This window comes from Phlebotomus argentipes, unplaced genomic scaffold (assembly GCF_947086385.1).
Source record: "Phlebotomus argentipes unplaced genomic scaffold, Phlebotomus argentipes genome assembly contig_15, whole genome shotgun sequence".
Taxonomy (NCBI): domain Eukaryota; kingdom Metazoa; phylum Arthropoda; class Insecta; order Diptera; family Psychodidae; genus Phlebotomus; species Phlebotomus argentipes.
Window position 1 is genome coordinate 11,194,914 of NW_026776181.1, and position 22,142 is coordinate 11,217,055.

Below are 22,142 nucleotides of genomic sequence, written 5' to 3' on the forward strand. Positions count from 1 at the left end.
AACAATCAACAACACCACCAGTAAGACTGCCATGAGCAATGATGTGGAAATAACCCAGGCAGTTGCAGAGATGTATCATTCTACCAAATCACCCCCAATATATCGCCTGGTTTCGGTGGGCGGAGTGTTTAATGATTCAGAACTAGATGAGCATTGATTTGACTTGTGTGCTCTCCATTGGAAGAATTTATGTCCTTATCCTGAGGGGATGTTGGAGAGCTAATGGGATAAGAGCGGCTCATTGAGGAGGATTTGTGCCAAGAATATCGCAATATTTTTTTGCATTCTCTGTCGGAATGTGGGTCACATGCTGGAATGATCTGGTAAAAGTGCTCATTGTTGTCTTGTAATGAAAAGTCAATTGATAAACTTTCTCCATTCTGTTCTCTCTCTCTATCTCTCTTTCAACTCTCATAACAAATTTAATGTAGCTACATAAATCGCATACATTTCTACTGATCCTGTTTACACGATATTAAAACTGTTCGTTACATTTTCCACGAATTCATAATTTGTTGTCAATCGTGAGTGACTATGATTTCATGATGTAAAATGTAATTCTGTCACATGCACCCAATTAAGTATTTTGAGCCTCACCTCTGACACTCTCAAATGTGCGAGAGTTCAGTGATGTAGTGGCATTGCCGAAAGTTCCCGTCAATGCCCTGTGGAACTTTTACTACACCACTGTCATGGAGAGGGCGGACACAAGTGCCGCACATAAACAGATTTCTGTGGCCACTGAGGGTTAAGAAAGTGGGTGAATAATTGAAGAAGTTAAGCACAATTTCCTCATTCACTGGCCTTACAATGCATCACCACAACCCCATATACATGTATTTGCTTCCCCTATTAAAATTGGATTCCATACGCTTAATTGTGTCTCTTTCCATGTATTTTTCTCGAGGGGGTTGACAAGCCAATAGCAGTGATAAATTCCTCTGCAAATATCATGTAACTTTCTACAATGAAATGCATGAGAGATTGTTATGCTGTCTATCAAAATACCATGAAAAATGCACATAATTGTCATGTCACTGCAAATACGTAGTAATTATCCCCTTTCACCGAAAACTGCTTCTCAACTTCACAGCAAATTCACCCGTCTTTTGTCTATCTTTTATGGCTTGAAAGCCACACTGGAACACATTTTAAAGTCTCCGCATTCACTGGCTTCACTCAGGGACCAAAACCACGTGAAATGTGGTTTGGTAAACCGAATTTCTTCCATGTCTTTCACCGAGACTACGGAAATCCCTCGTCTGCAAACTAATCGCATGGAAGACGCTCGATGGTGTGGGAAGGTGAGGATGGTGTCTTATCGTGCCAGTCGTAAAATGATTCCTTCACCCAGGAGCTTCTCAATGGTCTCAACAAGTTGAACTTTGCGAATTTGTATACAAGAGCACACAGATGAATATCACTTGATGCACTCCCACAGTTGCCGATGCGATAAATCAGTGAATGTGAGTGTTATGGGTGATTTTGCACGACACAATTAGACTGAGTGATGCGCGCAGTAATGATGAAAGCCTACACCCGGTGCTCACATGTGAATGATGCTTAATAATATAAGCCAATTAAAATTTCCCACGGTTGAAATGTCAACGGAATTGTGTGCAGAAAACCGCACAATGCAGACATTTTTATTGCGAAAATATATATACAATATTTTTAATCCAATTTCTAAAAAAAAAAACACAACTCTCCGCTCAGTCATATTTTTTCCATTCATATGGGAAACAATATAAAAAAGGTATAAAGCTGGTAATGACTCCATTTCGCTGTGGACGTCAACCCCCTTTTAAGCCACTTCCATCTCTTAGGAGATTCATTAAAAAGTCTCAATTACAACTCCCTCAACTTCTTTGTTATGGCACCTGTGCGTGGGAAATTCTTCAGCGCCTTATTATTCAATTTATTGTGCGATTGTCTCGATATTTCCCTGAGAGATATTCTGGAATGGAAAAGCCGGGTGGGAAGTGTATGGAAATCCGTGCGGAGCTGTGGGAAAGTTGCATTATGGAAATGAGTAATTTATGTGCTTGTGGTGAAACTTTAACTGTTTTCAATCGCCACCGTATAATTTCTCTTTTGACACCAAATTTCCTGATAAACGCGAATGGCGCGGAGAAAAGTTACTCGGCCCTTGAGACCGCGCGCGCGAGAAGTTTGATTTAAAAGCGATGGAATAAGTACCTGTTTAACTTTTCGATTGCTATTCGGTCTTAAGGACGTTAATTCTTCACAAGCGGACTTTTTGGGGGAAATTACATGTTAGACTGAATTATTATAGGTCTTTTGTAAATCAAGATTCAACTTTGTATACCATCTTAAGTTGTTATTGAATTCTAAAACAAGTTTCTGGAATGGATTCTCTATAATTAAATGTAAATTTGGAGATATCTTTTGGGCTGAAATTTATTTAAAGACCAGGAAACACACCGAATAAGCGTTCAGTTTAGATTTTGGAGGTTGAGAATCACGATTAATATTATAATGACACATTTAAGTCCCATAAGCACTGAGAGAAAGTGCCTGATATACAATTTCATTCTAACATATATTATGTAGAAGCTCCAGAAATGCAATCATAATCCAGGAAGCGGCGGAAATCCCAGAATCTCACGTCTCTAATCAATTGCTTTCGCGTCTTCTATTTCCAGCTTATGCTGCTCTATGCGTTGTGGCTGGCGATGAGTCGCTGGATACCCGAGAGGGCGAAGACGTGACCCTCAAGTGTCGATTTAATGAGCAGCACTCCACCACTGAGTTCTCCTACTATTGGGCCCGATGGACGGTGGGCAACAAATTCGAGAATGTGGCTATTGGCAACATTCAATTGAACACCAATTACAGGTAAGCTCACACACGATTCTCTATGTTTATTCTCCTCTTCACGGAACGTCGCTCACGTGCAATTAAATTTGAGTCTCTCTCTCCATTGTTTGGGGTCTCTTTTTCTGCCTTCATGCAAGCCCAGCGTGGAGAAATTGGCGCTGAGGAAAAAGTGTCTTGTCATTGAACTTGATTTCGATTGAGATGCGTGAATGACTTCAACTAATTCCCAAAGAGAGCCTCTTTTTTCTCCTCGCACTGGGTCGATGGATGGAAAAAGCGTTGGCGTGTGTTTTTCTCACACTCAAACTGAGATTTTCTTGTCCATGAGGAAGTCAGTCAAGTGAATAGTTTTGCTATACCATTGCCAAATGTCCCCGCGCAGTTGACCGATGAAGCAAGTAATGAAGCTCCAACGCAGACTTTCTCCATGCGTGGCGCCCTTTTTGTGACCCAAGAGAGAATCAGAAATTTCTTGCCGAGAGAAATTGCCTCGAATCAGCAGTATGATGGCATTTTTTGACAAATTAACCCATAATTGAATAATAATCACCGATTAAAAACATCTCACCCCAGGCAATTCGCCACCCACCCAATTTTTCCCCCTATATATATAGACGGGAAATTGGGCAGACAAAAAACGCCACAGAGAGTCATCGTTTCCCAATGGCAAATAAATATTGTATTAAAGTGAATTATAGCCATTTGATTTTGATATAAAATAATTGGCGTTATTTTTTGCTCTCCCTCATTCTCTGGCTCTCCCCAGTCAGACAAGGGTTTCGGGTGGGCGAGTAAAAGCTCGCCCTCGAGCCAATAAAGCTCCGATCAGATTTCAATTCCAAACGATGGCAACGGGAGTCCTCTAATGGCATTGCCACCCCACTGTTGGGGTTCTTTTCATTGCCCTAAAATTCTACAAGTTATTTGCCGGGAATCGGATTGGTGACCCAGCGAAAAGACACCCCCGGGCTGCCCTTAATAAAACCAAGGTGATGAATATTTGCGGTGATTGACAATCTCGGGAGGGTGGATGAAAAGCGATTTGTTACCCATTGAAAAGCACAAGAAGTGGGGCTGGGAGTTGGCCACGAAAAGCTCTGTTGTTTGCCCAGAGCGTTGGCAGAACAAATAGGGTAGAAAAAGCAACAATAATAGCATTTCTTTTGGCGGTTATGCGGATTGTTTTATTGGCTCTCCTCGCTACTCTTTCTCGCATAAAATGAGATATCATTTTTTATATGCGCGTCTCATCCTCACAATCGTGGATGGTCGCTTTGGTGTTTTTCCTCCCTTTTCGCGCCTCCTTCTGGGGCGGCATAATTTTCATCATCGTTGAGTGTATAATCCTCATTTCGTATGAAAGATGAAGAGAATGGGGATTTTAGCAGCTCGAGTTGTGAGGGAATTCCGAAAATTCGCTGTGAGTTGAAGGGATAAGCTTGATCCCTATTGTGATCGCGTCTAGCAACTCTGTTGGCGTGAATGTAAAAGTCGAAGGAAAAATTGTGGACACCCCATTAAAACTGCTTTCCTCGGGAGTTAGAAAAAAAAGTACGCGGGCTGAGGAAAACAACCAAAGTGCCACCAATTAGTGAGAAAGAAGTTTACAGACTCTCAGAGAGTGTAAATCCATGCTGAAGGCGCTGGAAAAAAAGGGTGCGAGACCGAGTGGAAGAGCTTTGGAAAAAAGGGTTACAAATTCACCATTTACCATGATTTATTTCCAAGGGACACGATGGCGGGAAAAAAGCACGAGGAAATTGTACAGTGGGGAGTTTTATAAATAAGGAGATTGCTCACAGCAAATGGGACAAGACAAATGATTAAAAGAGTCCGATGGGAGGAATGAAAAGCACCCTGAAACGAGACCACATTTTGGCGAGAGATATTTCTCCCATATGCTACAACATATTTCGAATATTGAAGCACTATTTTGCAATAAATAACCTGAAATGTTATGAATATTCAATACAACTGGAGTTTTTCCGTAATATGAAAATGAACATCAAAAGTTCTCAATCATTTTAAAATGAACAAGAAAAAACCTGAAGCTAGAATAGAGAGTGAAGCAAATTAAATGCCAAAATATACTCATTTTGAAAATCTTGACAGCTTATTGACTGTTTGAACAATGTTTTTGGTGCACGTGTACAGACAATAAAAATAAATAAAATTTTAAGGAAGAAGAGAAATTTTATCACTGTTCATATATCACGACCGCAGTTGAATTTTCGTGGCTCAACTCGCTGCTTAAGAAGCTTTTAATAATGTAATTACACATCGGAATTGATTGTATTACATTCTATCATATCATATTTGTCACCATGGATTCTTCCTCGTTCAGCTTCACTCTTTTGAGCTTCCTTTGAAGTATTTTGAACGTAAATTCCATTTGGTACAGCAAATATCAGGGCGAATTCCAACCTTTCAGCTCTTTGTAATTAAGACTTTTGTGATACAATACTAATGACCGCCTTTCGACGCGCAGTGTGATCATACAAATAAGCGCAGTTCTCAAAATTAATAGAATATTTTCATAGTGATTTCTGCTAGAATATGGTTCCAAATGTGAATTTCTCGTCTGACTGGCAGACAGTCACCTGAAACAAGGTGCTTCTTCTAGCGCAGAATAAATTAGCACAAAGAAGTCACTGGAAGTGAAATGTGCCTCTGCCATTTAAATCATTTTGCGCCAAGAGGTCTGAGGCGAAATGTGAGGAGCATGATTTATAGTTATTTTTTGCCACGGCCATTCTCATCTGCATCCAGTTTGACTATGCGGAGTTCATGTTACTTTGCGTGCCACTCAACGTATCCGCTCGGTCGCCATCCAGTGACAAGAGAATCCGCACACACACCGAAAATGTAAATGAAGAACGTCGCGATTATTGCAAAATAGTTTTTGAAGCCACACGGAGAGTTGGCGGTGGTGGAAAAAGTGCTCGTGATTCATTGGTACTCTTAATCATTTCTCAACTACGTGTAATAACTATACTTCATTACCATTAATCAAGTCACGGCGCTCCACTTGCTGGGATGCTTTTTCGCCCATCGTCAGTGGCATGAGGCGAAGGGAGGACGTCTCGAATGCCCGCAACTCGATTAAATACATCACATCCATCTGATGGGGGTGTTTCGTATTTCTTGCGATCGACTGGCCTGCGGGTTTGGGGAGGACAATCATCCATCTAGTCACCCTGAGGGAGTGTGCTTTTTTCCACACCATCATTAATAACGGATATCCTGCCAATTAAGAGCAACCCGGATCACGAATCCTTCAGGCGACGACTGACTGGAGAGAATCTCAAGTAGCGGAAGTCTTAAGAAGCGAGAGATTCATGCCTAAAAACGTATTTTTTCGAATTTGAACTCGCTGCCATCGTTTTGTCCCCTCCACAAAGCCCTCCATCGCGCATTAAGCTCGGATGCTTTGAGGGCTTTATCAGCAAATGCCCTGAACTTGTTTTGCCATGCAAAAAGAGAGCGAAAGAGAGTGATTGACAAGCTGATAGCCTTCCATCCTCTCGTCGACTGAGCGATTATCCTCCGACAATCGCTCGCCAAAGTGCTTGATATAAAAAGAGACGCATGGAAAAATCGAGGAGAAATATTTTTCCACACGCCCGAGATTATTTTCAGAATTCAGATACACGTCGAGTGGAAAGAAAATTGCGCGCCGGTTGCTGGCCAAGTACTATTAAAAACCCATTCGTTCGAACTCATGAATATTTATAATTTGACAGAGGGAGAATTAAATGCACACTTTACTCACCAAACCATTCAATATTTTGGCCTTTTGATCGTGGCTTTTTGGGCAGGAAAAAAGTTTCATTTGGGTTTGTGCAAAGAGAAAGAAATAATTGCCTTTTCCCATTTGCCAATTAATTGGTCGACTCTCTTTTCATTCGCAATACTTTCAATTCGATTTCCAACAGCATGAGAAAATATTGATAATTTTGAATGACCAAAAATAAGCTCTAAATTAATTATGTACTTATCAAAGGATGGATTTACGCCCAAAAAAATTCGCAACTCTAACTCTCCCGCGTATTGAAATCATTGAACATTACTCACTGCCTCTTTCCAAAAACATACATTTTTTGCGAGTAAAGCGTAAAGTATTAATGTTCAATGAGAATTATAGCACGCACTATGCTTAATTCATCCTGATCCTAACTTAATTAACACAACATAAAATGATGGCGCTGCGGAAATTGGATTGCCGCGTTTTTCCCTCTGGTCAATCCAATTGACACTGACTCTCCATTTGCAGATTGGATTTCCGTCCAGATCGGGGCATTTACGATCTGCTCATCAAGAATGCCTCCTATAGTCGCGACAACGGGCGATTTGAGTGCCGCGTGAAGGCTGTGGGCACTGGAGCGGATGTCCATCAAGAGTACTACAATGTGACCGTATTGACGCCCCCGCAGCCGCCTCAAGTGGCGCCCGGAAATATTGCCATCGCCACGGAGGACAAGAAGCAGGAGCTGACATGCAGCAGCATCGGAGGATCGCCAGATCCAACAATAACGTGAGAATCTCTGGCAAAATGTACACTTTTGCAGGTCTAACCGATTCTTCCTCAGGTGGTATCGCGAGGGCAGCTCTCAGCCTCTGATGGAGGCCACCACGAATAGGGGCGGGTCAAAGGACCTGCAGACCACAAGCACTCTGGAAGTGAAGCCCAGGAGGGACGACGATGGCGTCACGTACAGGTGCGTGGTGTGGAACAGAGCCATGCCGGAAGGACAGCGCCTCGAGACAACAGTCACTCTCAGCGTCAACTGTGAGTACATTTTATCATCCTCCTGACAAATCCCTTTCATCTCTATGTCCCTCGAGATGAGCAGGGAAAGAGAGAGATGGTCTCTAGACAGTGCTGTGGGAGAATCTTTGCAATCCTCAGAGGGGTTTCCCGGGTTGTTTTGCGAGGATTATCTCTAGGAAATGATACAGGAAGGTGGGCGTTGTGATGAAATTTGTTCCTCCTGAGAAAATAATGACATAGAGAGATGAAGAACACTAAATACGTATTTACAGAGAATTTCCTATCCGGATAAAGAAATAAAGAGTATAATGAAAGTGACTACATTTTGCCAGGGTTATATTACATTTTAAGTATGCAGAAAATGCAGCTTTTCCGGATTTTCTCTTGAAACAGCTGAAAAGCTTTTATTTATTTCACTATTACATGCTTTCTAAGTGCCCCTTTCTGGGAAAATTAATGGAAAATTGTTACGAGATGATATTATTTCCATATTATGCTTTACTTATTGACGTATCAGGTTTATTTATTATTCATTTATCAGGAAAATAAATCAATTTCATTCTGAATTGCATTGGATAAATTTAAAGCTCTATCAATTTAGGCCATTTTAATTTATTTAATCTCGACGCGTACTTGAAAATTTTCATTCAACACGGCAAAACAATATTTTTCAATTCATTCTTTTCAATTGCATTGTCAACCAGTTATTTTTTTATCAACTCGCAGTAGAATGATAATTTTTCAAACATTAACTAAAAGTTAACATCAATTTTACTGCTTATGACAGCTTCATTAACTCTGTAGAAAAAAAGGACAGCAAACTTTTACAACATATAATTGTCATCCCCCATTTGAACACATGTCAGAACAAAGCTTCACAAGTGATTTTTTGCAACCTTGACTAACGTTGTAGAATGTTATCTCGGGAGGGTGAAGCATTTTCCCCTGTTTGACACATCATTCATATTTTCTCGGGAGCAAAATGTCTCATGACCGATAAACTTTCTTTTGTCATTTTCTTGGTGAGCCAGGAGAAATCGCCAGAGATTTCCTGCCCAATTCTCCTGGTGAGAATGTGTCCACGTGAATTGAATGCACAAGAGAGCAAAATATCGTGCAGTCAATTAAATTTTCGAGCACGGGAAGCACTTCTCAATGCCAAGTGGCTACTTTTATGTGCTCCGGAGGAAGCTCTAAATTCATATAATGCCCGGGTATCTCTTATCAAAATCACTGGGGCAATAAAACTCTTGCTCTCCGGACTGCACTTTGGGAAGTGCACAAAAGTATTGAGTTAAATCTCTGGGTGGATTGTGTGCGGTGTTTTTATTGTTGGCGCCTTCGCTTACCACACTTTTCAAGTTGGATGGGAAAAATCAGTGAAAAACATATACAACACCGTACGATGTAATTTGTGGCCAAAATGCGATCTCTAATGAGGTTGGAGAACGCACAAAAGGCGAATGAGAGTGAAAAAGAGGAAGTTATGAAAGAGAGTTTAATCAAGCGAACTATTGCAATTAAATATCGCGTTGGGAAATACTTCACAAATTGTAACGCTTTCGTTGGAAAGCTCCCCACTCGCGTCTGGTGAGCTTTTTTGTTCTTCAACAGTATGGACAGCGTCAAATTTATGAGAGGAAAAAACACTTTCTAAGCGTGTACGTTTCACCGTTTTGGCGAGAGATTTGAATAAAATAGAGGCGAGATTTGCCTGTCTTGCCGCGCGGTGTCTCTCTCTTTTTAGAAAGTCACACAAAGTGTGGCATTTTACATTTGAACAACACAAATGGAGCCAATGAATGACTGTAAAAATAGCAAGTAGCCAGTATAAATCGTGCTATTTTATGTCTAGTGCTTCAGGAGAAACTATATCACTTTGCTTCGATATTTCGATTGCTTTTTTTCTTGCGCTCTCTGGCACCAAGTCTCTAGCACTGAGAGAAAAATCCCGAAAGTGATTTTCAGTCTCTTCCGCTGTGCCTGGATTTTTCCTCTCAGTACAGCCCCAATCTCCTAAGCAGACCATGTGCTCAAGATTTTTCACCACCTCTTCCACCTCGATTTCCTCATGTTGAAATTTGTGGTTTAAATTGACTGCGGCTTTCAAGTGTAGTTTCTTTCGAATCGCCTGATGTCTGTGTGGCCTTTTTCTCGCCAGTCTCTCTCTCTCTGGTTAATGTTACAATAGCTTAATTGCATCGTATAGAAAGCGCTCGAGTTTCGCCTGTAAAAATCATGCGAGGTCCAATTGGAAACTTCTCAAGGATTTCCACACCCGCAAAGGCAAAGCCCATGAGCTCAGCATGCCACAAATTTCCGCCACACTCTATATCTGCCCATGTGATTGCATTTTGTGGACCATCACCTGTGAATATTTGATATGGCAATCTCATATCTGCCACCCGGAGTCAGTAAACACACTTGGAGAAAATTGACCGCATTTTCCATGGAGACGCATTTCAATTTCCGCACATCGACACAAATACGCCCCGGAGAAGTTCATCAGGCAACCAAATTCAATTCACAGGTCACCCAGGCTGTGAGTTATTGCAATCTGCTGGCTCGTGATTTGGTTGTTGCACATCCATCAGCATTGTTCAGTTGCTCGAGATTAGTGGGCGCATTTTTCAAGTACTCACACTCTCTATGGTGATTGGCCAAATGCGGACAGAGATTGAGTGGTGAGTTTACAGAGCGATGTTGTTCTGTATGCCAAAGAACCTCAATGGAGATTGATTAAAATGTCAGCATGAGTGCCAAAATGGTTGCTGCTTAAAGGGTTCATCCTCTCAATTTTGTGTGGGAGTTTTGCAGGCAAAATGTCATTAGCACAGCTTTGAATATTACACTCATTTATGAGATTTTCAATTTGCTTTAATAAATTATAACATGATTTATTTATAGAGTAATGTTTGGCATATTAAATAAAACACAAATTAAAAACAAACAGTTGATTAAATGCATTAATGCGCAAAAAGTGACAAAATTGTCAGGAAAGAACAGTAAAATTAAAAATAAACCAGAGATGTTTTCAATGCAATTTCATATAGAAGTTTTCTACGTGAAGCAATCAATAATGCCCCTGGTAAATGCAAATTCCACGAAGAACGGAATAGTGCGGTGATCATAACTGTCCCGTGAGCTTAATATCGACACATTTCCGCTCTGGAAAGATGCGCATGTGGAATAAAGCTCGTGTTTCATCTTGTTTGAAGACGATGACAACGCGTTGTCACCTTGGTAATTGATATTTCCAGTGTTGGCAGTCGTAACCCAATTATGACTTAATGACTGCACTTTATGTGCCTCAACAAAAGGCATTTGAGAGCCTTTTTTCACCTCGTTGAACACCTTTTGTCTCAATCATGTGGACTCATTTTCGCTGCTCTTGTTTCGGAAAAGCCATTCCTCGCATCGATGTTTAGCATAAAAAAGCGTGTTTGTGTCACACATTCAGTGAATTTCTTGTGCAAATCAAACTTCTCAACAATGGTGCTTTGATGTCTATCATAAGATCACAATGTGGCTCGCCTTGAAATCTGTATGGGTCTGTTTCTCACTACGCACCATCGTGACTGTTCTCACTCTCGAGTGTATGTCTTCTGGGCAATAATATTCTATCCATAAAGTGCTTTATTGAACACATGAGTGTGCGAGCTGTATAGATACCATTGCACAAAAGATCTCTTGTTAACCTTTGCGATGGTGAACCATTGCAGGCTTATGGTTGTGAATTCTTCTATCCATTGCTGCGTGGAGTGGAGTGGAGTGAGGGGCAAATGGTATTGATTCTGATGTGTACAGTGGTATTTTGCGAAAACTGTGTTGTTCGGTTAGTCATTTGGGACCAGAATCACCCTCAACACAGATAGTATTTTCCAGGGCACTTCAATTTCCAGTGCGTGCATAAGTTCTGAATATTATCTTTTACCATAAAATTTTCATGCCGTAGATAAAAACCCAACATTATGCCTGTGCATGGGACTGAAAACATAAATGTTGTCCTACATAGCCAATATAAACTCTAAAATGCACAATTATGTCAAGGGAAGAGCTCTGAAAACTAATTCACACACCTGATTGAATGCAAATTGGTGGTTACCTGAGGCCGAACGGAGTCAAGAATTTCCTCTCGACACCACAAACAACACTCAATGAGAGGTGGAATAAATCGCCTCAATCATCAATTTCCCAATCAGCGAAATTCAGCATTTCCCCGGTCAATTCATCAGCGTCATGCGAAAGTGAACTCAATAATTTCCAAATGGCTCCTCAGCCATATTTTATTAATAAATTAGTTTATTCTGTGCATCCGCGAGGCTGGCACAATTGAGCCTCTCTCGTCAAATATTGGTAATTTTGCGGCCATGTCAAATAATTAACCACCCAACTATTAATATGCACACATTCTACCTCTGGAATATTTTAACTATCGGCTGAGATACGCTGTGTTCTCCATAAATAATACATTTTCCACCGGCGAAACCGCACCTAATCCACATGGTGGAACGCTTCCCCTTTGATGGAGGCTCCCTCAGGATTTGCCATCGCCCGGAAATTCAATCTTGGCGCGTGAATTAAAATCATCACCGCCAAATTGACTTTCCCCAACATTGGGTGAATGTGTGTGGTTGCAAATTTGCTAAATTAACGGACTGCTTGCTTGAAAACTGCCTGTGATATAGAGTCATATCTGTGCTTATTAAAGCACTTTCTTACAAGTCTGGTTAAAGGCTCAATGTCCTCATACCTGAAGTGTGGCTATAGCCCTCAGAAGGAGCCCCGGTATATTGTAATTGGCTTACATAATCCCATTCCGAGTGGTAGGCATCCACAGAGAAGCATATCAGATGTCTTATGTAAGGTGTTGTACTGATTGGGTGGGTTGAAATAGAGCTTTTCTGCGAATTAAACTTGCGTGCCTGTGTATTTGTGTTTACACCCATGGCCATGGGGTGCTTAATCGCAAAGTCAAACAACCCCGGCGAATTCCCAGCCGAACTTTAAATCAAATTTCCTGTTTATTTATGCTCACAAGCTACAGCCTTCCTCATTGACTTTCGATATAGCCACATGTTTGCATTTTCTTTCGCCGCCCCGCCTCAGGAAATCCATCGCTGAGGCCTGGTCAAGGGGACAAATTGTGATTTCCTCTGCAAATACCAGGAAACACGGTGACACACACGGCGGACGACACACTTCAAAGGCCGTTTCTCCCTTTCAATTAGGAGAAAATTAAAGAGGACAGATTAAATACCATTTCGTATTAATTGCATGCTGTAATCAAATGGGAAAAATGTGCATTGATGGTGGAAAATGCATTGGAATTGGAATCTCAACTGGCAGTTGCTTTTAAGCTTTTGCGCATGGGATGAATTTAGAATAAAAAAAATCAGGACAATTACAGCTCTGACGGTTCAATTTTTAGGCATTCAATGGTAATTGAAAGCTTAGAAATTACCCCAAAAATGCTGTTGAAATGAAATAATGAGCTATAGATTTGCAGATTGACCATCACGCAATTTTTCATGGGAATCGTGATGTGTCTAATGTTACTTCCGCATCTATCCATCGCTGGTTAACTCGCAAGTAAATTAAACCACACAAGAAATGAATCTCAATCTCAAAATCATTTATCATTTCCATAATTGTGGCCAGAAAAGGTAAATAATTGCCGTGGAAAACAATTCCCCAATTTTGTGTGGGACTTTCGTTCGCACTGGCGAGAATAGATTCTAAACCCAGAATGAGAGGAAGTGAAATTGGCACATAATGTCTGTGTGAATTCGCGATGGTTCTGGCTGGGATATGTTTATGGGATTGAGCTCTCCCGTGGTCTCTGGAAATGCAGAGAAATTCCTCCAGGGTGGGTGGATAATGAATATCGCCCATTTATCCAATTTCCCATGGAAAAGGCAGAGAATTCATGCGACATGCAAGATGCCCAGAGCTTTTATGCGCTCCGGCGTGATTTCTCGGCCATATTGAGCGCCAGCCAAACAAATGGGTCAGAGGCAAAAGATCCATTCAACATTCACCCATTGCGACCCACAAATCTCCCACCAACTCAATTGTGAATTCACCAAGGCATTGTGATGTATGGTAATTAACTTTTCTCCGCTTTTTTTTCGTCCTCCGGCTTCCGAAGAATTTTCTTCTGTGCGAGTAAAAAAAGATCCGCATAGGTATTTGGGTGACTTTCCCTGAAAAATTCCTCGTAACGAGTATTTAAAGAGGACTGTGGCGGCCTCAGAAATCTTGAAGAGATCTATTTAAATTTTCTACCCACACCGCATTTCTGGCATTCGCTTCTGCCAGACAACAATCAGATCAGAAAGCCATATACAAGTTGGTTCTTTTCTTTTGGCGAACGAGAAGGAAAATTCAAATCTGATTGTAGATATTGTACAATATATCTACAATCTGTTCTTCCCGCAGGGATAGAAAAGTTTGACAATTTTTCGGGCTCTACCCACGGAAAAATTTAATCCACAGACAATCAAGAGGTCAAATAGTGCATAAAGCCATAAATCCCCAAAAGCTTTCGCAACTCCCGCCGAGATATTGATCTGTGTGTTGCCCGGGAAAATGCAATTATGCTGCAGCGGACGAGAAAATCTCGAAGATGATGGCGAAAAGCTTCCTCATACACTCCATCAATTCCACTTGCTCGCCTCGGTGCCAAGTCGCCCCCCGTGCGCCCGCACCTTGAGACAACTTTGCCAAGACAGAAAGAGAGCTTTTCAGTGTGGGGGGGGGGACGAAACTTTCAACCCACTCGTCGATCACTCTGTCTCGAACGTGTGTTGTTTCCCCGTCGCGTTCTCACGAGGGGTGTTGGGAAATGAAGATGGAAAGCCGAGAAATTTGAAGTGGCTGCCTCAAAGCTTTTCACCCAAATTCCGCCCCAAGATGATGCCATCGATATGCGCGCTCCTCCTTTGTCGGCAATGGGAGTTGCTCTAGTAATTACGAGCTAAAATCTCATCATCATCTTTCATGGGAAAGCACCCAGCGATGGACCATTTATGGGCGCGCTTTTGCCATTGGAGAATTTTCGATTTAGCTCACACAATGACTCCCAAGAGCTAACAAATGTTCCTGTAGCCATCAATTGAGAGGTGGGATATTAACCCATTGTGGCGAGTAAGAGCTGCTACTGAGTTGTGTGCCTTCAAGATTACTATTCACAACATATTGAGAAGGTCTAATCTTCATTAAACTATGGGATCTTTAATCAAGATACCTTTAATGGAGATGTTATGTGAAAATCTGCCATTACAGCATTCACTCAGCTTTTGCAAACTCAAAGCTCTATTCTGAAAACATTCTGGGAAGAGCCAAAAATCAATCGGTCAGGTGAACTCTAGCATCCCTGCTTTCAAAGGGTTAACAGTGGGATTTCTGCGCTTTATGGCATGCTTGGAGGGTTCGAGGACAAACATTGTCGCCGAGGATGTCATATTTCGGTGTGATTCTCGATCCCAAGCAAGCGTGGGTGGGAATTTTCACACTCCGCTGGAGCCTTTCGCACGTGAAAATTGATTCAAAGTGGCTCTGCGCCACTCCCATTGATTGGGTGAGTGGATGTGATCCCCGATTCGATGGGATTGCTGCTGAAATTGGTGTTATTCCACCTTTTCTCTTGTGTTCTGGGCTGTTGACACACTAAATAAAGTGCGCTTAGCGAACAAGTCCCAGCATTGATGGCCATGATGGCGGGAGAGAGGCCAAAATACACTTTTTGGAAACGTCTGTTGGCTCTTAAATGTTTATATTCAATTAACGGACGCTCTTTTTGTCCCTCCAAAAACTTGTGTCCATTCCACATGGGCTGTAAATGGTGAGTGCGCGCTCATCTCGACAGAAAAGTCTCTCCACAGCAAGCAAATATTTAACCATACATGAAGAATTGACAGAGAGACGAGATGCATCCTCAGCAAAATGAGCAATATTGCTCGCCCTGTGTGCCATCTCAGTCGTGTAGTATTTGAAATTTACGAATATGCCCAGCATAAATATTTAGTCAGTAGATATCTATGCAAACACAAATGTGGAAAAGTTTCCTCGGCAGATGCTGAAATTATTGCACACACCACCGCAATTCCACAGTCATTTTCAATATTGCCGATCGTTGGGGTTGAAAACATTAATAAAGACTGTGTCGGCGAGGGTGGGAAAGTGGGTGAGATTTTTTGCTGCGCGCCCCCAAAATCCCCGTAAGTGCTCAATATTTTAGCAATAAAAGCTCATTTGAATTCTGCAGCACTCACATAAAATCATGATTTATCGCTCAGACATTTGAATTCAATGTTTTAACTCAGCCGTATTTTGCATCGAAAAGTTGTCTTGCCAATTTCCCTTCATCCACACCCACTACCCGCACCCTTGCCCACTATTTCTGGCCGCAAGGGAGACGGGGAAAGTGCCAAGGGGTAGCTGACTAGCTGCTGAAGTCTCTCCCTTCTCCCTTTTTGCGCCTTATCGAACCTTGGCAATATCCTATCGCTGAGGAGTACATTGAGTCCATTGAGCTCCACATGAGGACAGATATGGGGCGCTCGAGAGACGTTTCTACCCCCGAAATGGTTAATGATGGCCCATGTCCAGAGTAATTTGGTGTTCCATTTTACACAGAGTCAGTCTGTGTGCACTTATCGCTCAGCGAAGAAATATTGTTTTCCCCACTTTATCTCGTTGTCATATTGCTCCATTGAAAAATCCCCATCCCCGCAATTTCACCGAGGGAATTTTCACTTTTTCCCATACCCAATTGCCGGGGTGCCGAAGAATACTGATGTCGACAGAGCGGCATTGGTGGGAAAAGCCAGCACTTCCTGGCTGGCGAAGCACGTAGTGGGAATATTGAAAAGTTCCTTTTTTCGTCCATGGGCAAACAGCATCCTCTCTGCCGACACTCTCCATCCTGTTGACGCCAGAACTGTGGCACTATCGCCACAATTTCCCCAATCACACAGCCTCACCCCTCCGCCTCAGCTGGATCGAAAGTCCATCGTGGCTGGAGGGCTGTTGGAATTTCGTGTCTAAAGATTAATAACTTTCAGCGAACTTTAATAATTTATCGCATCGAAAATGTGCCATGGAAGTTAAAGAGGCTGCCGAATGGTGGTTGCCTGACTGAATAACGACTCAATTACATACAAATTGTGCACCCCCTGTGCAGCACGCCCACCCATTAAGCCTGAAGGGGTTCCCCGGTAGTCTCGAGGAAATAAATTGGAGAGGATAAGAAATGCAATAATAATATAATATCTCCCACGAAGGGTCAACAGCGGCCTCTCGTCATTCCCTCCTTGCCATCAACTTGAAAGTTTCATTAAGTTCTTCCCCCAGAGCTTGATTTATGCTATAGAATTAAAAGTTAATTCGCTGTTCAACCCTCGATCATTGTCGCATTCATTTGACCCAATGCCTCTCTCTCCAGTTGTCCTCCAGTTGTCCTGGAGTTTATTTATCCTCTGCAGACCACAGACTTGCTGTGGCAAACTATTTCATCCCTCTCTCAGACGTCATCCCTTTTTCATCCACGCTGGAAGTCGCCGCAGTGATGATTGATGGCATTTTGCCAGTGACATTTTTCCACTTTCAACCATTCACGAACGTGTCACTCACGTAACCAACTCACTTCACATTCTCAGTTTTTCTGCATTATTTCTCATCCATAAATCGGCAGTGAAGCAACTTCGCATGCGACTTTTAATTAAAAATCGCATAATGAATTTTCCCATCTCTGACGAGTGCGTTAAAATTCAAAATGCATTTTTCCACGGATCTACGTATCACGGTGAAAGCGCCTTTTCTCCCATGATGAAGATAAAACCGAGTAACATTTTTGGAGGATGTGATTGAAAATGACACGATGAGAGTGTAAATAAAGGCTTTGCTCCACCTCCGCACACCCTTCAGTGGCAGTAACAGAGAATTTCATAGCTCTTCAGAATATTCCATGCATAATAATTCAATTCCACATAGAATACCCCGCACTGTAAAATGTTTATTTAGCTCTATACAGTTTCATTCGTTGAGGGAGTGAAACAAAGCTCGGAGAATTGTCACATGCCACCCACTTTTTCGCATAACATGTCGTATTGTCTGAGGGGCCACCCTTTGACTCGGCAAATGTTGCTGGCAAAGTTTCTCAGAAATGTTTTGAAAAGTATCTGGGTTGGCAGGGGATGAAACTGGACAGTCGGACTGCTGCTGACCTTTCGGAAATGAAAATTATCTCGGGAATTTTTCAACTTGGTTGCTAAGAGAACAAGATATTAGATAAATTTTCTACAATTCAAGCTTTATTAGTTCACTTTATACTTCTATTTAATTGCAGTAGCTTTTCTATTTGCATTTTAAAGATTTTCAATACCTAATGAAGAATAGTTTTCTAATACAGACTATGTTTAAAGTATTTGAAGCAATTTATTAGATGGTTTAGATGGATTCGAGAAATAACGAGAAGTTTTGGAAACTATAATAAATCCAATTAAACACTATTCATGCAAGGAAGCTTCACTCGAACGTTCTCATTTGCCTCAATTTATGAGCGATATCAAACAACTAAAGTTCAATTTAGTGATAGAAACCTTTTATAGGTTTCAGTTCCAAATAATTTGGTATATAGTCAATCCATGCTGAGGTCCAACCTGAAGAATACTCAGAATTTCACGCTCTCGTTGCATTCCTTTCTCTGGCCATATGCTCATTATTCAATTAGGATCTCGTGCTGTTCATGTAAATATTATTGTTGTGAAAAGTTGCCTCAATTTCCCTGAAACATTCCTCCCTCGTGCGAATGGGGTTGAAGAGTGAGAGTGAGAGAGAGATAGAGAGCGCTTATAATGTAAGCTCTGAAAAGTACCAAAAGTGACTTGTTGTTACATCTATCCCACCGTTGAAAATATTAATGCAATTAATTTTGCAATTAAACTTGAGTGTGTTTGCTTTTCGCGTCCTTTCGAACATCATTTCATGCATAAAAGCACTCAAAGTGGAAGTGTTGCGAGAAATGTGATCGTCATAGGGAAATATCAGTTGCTCTGTGCTTTTGCATTTTCATACATTCTATGGTTTCACGGCGGGTGAGATATTAATTGGTAATGGTATTTATTGTATAGTGGAACTGCTGAGCATTGTTCAGTGGATTTGCATAGCATGAGAGGGAGAGAGAGTTTCAGTGATAATTATAAGTGGGAGATGCGACACTTTTTGCCTCCGTCAAGCACGAGAAGCAGAGAAATTAAAAGGCAGGAAAAGGGGATTTTCCGGCAATATGAGTGTAGATTCACAGTTGCCCCGTATCCCTTTCCTCGCCTCTAGCGCGATGGAAAATGAATAAGGAGGATGTTTCTCATTTTCTAACACATAAACTTTTACCAGAGCGCTTGTCATCCTCTCCGCACTTTTTTTGCTCCACTGTTTCCCAACATTAATTTTATGCACACCATGCTGAGGGGGTGAAAAGGGGGGAAATTTCGCTTTTCCTGGCAAATTAGACAACGCCAACATGACAAGGACTAACAGAGGCAGGAAATGAAATTATATTCAAGACTCCTTCTCCCAGTGCTCATTTTTATCCCACCCACTTTAAGAGTGCTCTCGAGAGGGACGTTCAAGGGTGAGGTTTTCACTGCATTGTGATGTACACTTGCCACAGCAGAGGCTCCAATCGAAGCATGAAAAGGCTTTCTTTGAAATTGATGCATTTCCGGAAGCTTTTTGAGCGTTTTATCTACTTTACATTCAGTCATGAAAAGCACAATTCCGCCATGAGAAGTGAGGGCTCAACTGGACAAGAGGATGGAGACATTGCGTGGTGACAAAGGAAAATGACCGCGACAGAGGGAAAAATTAATGCAAATTGCAAAATGGTTTAAAGCAGTTGTTCCACTCAGTAAAAATGCCATAAAGCTTGAGGTTGGTGTGAGTCAGACGCTTTTTTCCTCTCCTCAACTTGTAGATTAAAATCCGGCAGTGATTAACACGAGCGCAATCATCGTGTCTCTTTTATTTGCCTGTGCCACTTCTCCTCATTACATGACTGTATTTAATTTCCAGCACTTTTCGTGGGCTCTTTCTTCTCCAACTTGATGTGGCAGTTGAAGACATTTACAAGAATAAACAGTTAAATTTTTTCATCGTACGCCTCGCCGAGAGAAACATCAAAGGGCATGAGTGTTGAAGAGATATGACGAAGAAATGGATTTAGCGATTGCCAGTGGTTTTTCTCATTTCAATTCTGGCTATTTTCTGACTCAATATATCAAATCTGGCTATGGGCTTTTTCTGCCTCTTCCTTCCGCAATCATTTTCGACATTTATATACACGAGGCGAAATGGCAAAAAGTCCATGTGGTGGATGCATCAAATGGGCCCGAAGATTGGGGGAAATGCACTCTCTTTCATACTTAATGCCCCACCGAATGTACCAAGTCATATGTTGAGCCAAATACTGCGAAAGTCTCGCAATCGGCAAGAACGCCCACTCAACATTTCCATGGCGCTGAAAATTGGTTGGAACGCTAAAAGCACTGCAAGATCTAGTTCGATAAATTGCACCAAATTGCAACTTGCTATTACTCCATTTTCGCCAGATATATCTCTCTCTCCTCTTTCACCATTTCGCTCCTATTGACTCGTATTTTGTGCAAAACTTCTCGGCCAATTTTCCTTAACTATACCTATTAAGATAAGTTGTGCGTCTTTAGAAAAGTGCTACTCTCTCCTGGATCTACTGAAATATGCTTTATTACATCATGGGGAAATTTAATTCATATACATGCTATTAATAGAGTAAGTGGAAATGCTGCATTCTCAATCCTTTATGTAAAATGCGACAATGTTTATGAATTCTGCGACTAATCAATGGATTTTATGCTGCTTTTCTTGTCCAGATTAACAACGTTTCACAACCACTTTTTAGTGCGATTGTAATCTCTGCATGTTAAAAGTTATAAGTGCAAATCTTTATGAATTTCCTCAGTTTGCGTCTCTCTTGCCATGGAGTGAGGCAAACACCTTCTCTTCGTCCGAAGGAAGCCCATGGCAAGGAGGCAAAAAAAGAGACCATTGCCCTGCTTTATTTCTTGCCTCTCTTCGTTATCAGCATCTCTCACTTCATCTCTGCCAGCGTCTCTCGCGTCCCACTTGGAACTGAAACATGAATCTCCAATTTTATTGCCACAATGGAGTGTGGAAGTTGAATAAGAAGCGAGCGCTTGCGAAAAGTGGCTGCTCCATGGCACAAGACACAGTTCATTGCACTCCGGCGTGGAGTCCAAGAAGCCAGGCGAGTTTGCGGCTTAAAGCGCCAAAGTAGAACGCGCCGAGATCAACGGTGTTTGGGGAGCTGTAATGACGGGTGATACTGAAGTAAAATGCCCATTTAGACGTGGGCCGCGCCGGGGGACAAGCTGGGCAGGAGGAGGTTCTCTCAATTCTGCACTGTGCCGAGGAGAATGCAATTTTCTCTGAGCGAAGGAGTGTGTGTCTGTGTGTGTTGTACCTACAATGGGCATAAACTATTAATTAAAACCATTCATCCGTCGCACGTGGCTGCATTTTTACACGATTGACAGCCAAAGTGCATCAAATCAACTGCAATTGCTCTCGGATTAGGAGTTGAACTCTTGCCATGATGGAGTTCCTCCCGTGAAACAATGGCTGCAATTGAAGGTGGGAAAAAAAACTCCCTTCAGATTCCCCTGAGAAGACTGACTCTTTTGTCCACAATGTATATAGAAGCAGAGAGGAGAAAAAAGGGCCATGATGCTGAGCAAGAGAAGAACGTGTGCTGCCCCTTGAACAAATATTGACAAGACGACGTGTTTGAACTCATTTATGTAAATGAATCAGCAAAAGACCACAAAAGCCGCAGAAGTCAAAAAGTGAAACGGCAGCAGCTCCGAATGGAGACCAATTCGTATCCATTCGATACGCTCCGTCGGTCACTTTGGCGACCGCGAGGATCGATTCTTGTGCCCACGAGAAATCCATCAAATGATGTGGCTCTTTTGCCGTCGAATTTCGTGCTGGGCCTGCCTCCAAAACAGCCTCTCTGCTCACCGACAGGTTTTCTTCAATCATGAAATTTTCACTGAAGATTTCATATCTGCAAAAAAGAATGACTTTTTCCTAATTAAACTCATGGAGAATTTTGCACAAGAATCTTTATATGACAGACTCATTAAGTGGAGTTTCTCAGAATACGCGCTCTGCATTTTCACCATCTCGAAGGCGTTTTCTTATGCGCGCGGCAAAGAACAGCAACTTTTAATTGGAATATGTTGGGAGCCGAGTACAATATATAGTGAGAAATATTCACAAAAGCTCCCTCTGTGGTGGGTAGAGAAATAATTTCCGCCACTCTTAACAGTTTTAATTGGCAATTAATGACAAGGAGTGAGAGTCGCACTCACTGTGAAAATATGGCAAATTTTTCGAAAAATTTCCCCATCAAGAATATAGCAAAAGCTCTCGAGTTCCATGGGCGGAAAATGGGTGATTATGAAGA

The 22,142-nt window shown here is 41.8% G+C and overlaps 1 protein-coding gene across 3 annotated transcripts in view; it reads left to right on the forward strand.

Annotated features, from left to right (window-relative positions):
- Positions 1 to 22,142, forward strand: part of LOC132262778 (hemicentin-2-like) — a 111,356-nt gene that overhangs the window by 77,061 nt on the left and 12,153 nt on the right. For all 3 annotated transcript variants that reach the window (XM_059762188.1, XM_059762187.1, XM_059762189.1), the window contains exons 2-4: positions 2,667 to 2,859; positions 7,115 to 7,375; positions 7,431 to 7,630. In XM_059762188.1, coding sequence (XP_059618171.1) covers positions 2,667 to 2,859; positions 7,115 to 7,375; positions 7,431 to 7,630 — 654 coding nt within the window. The remainder of the gene's footprint in view (positions 1 to 2,666; positions 2,860 to 7,114; positions 7,376 to 7,430; positions 7,631 to 22,142) is intronic.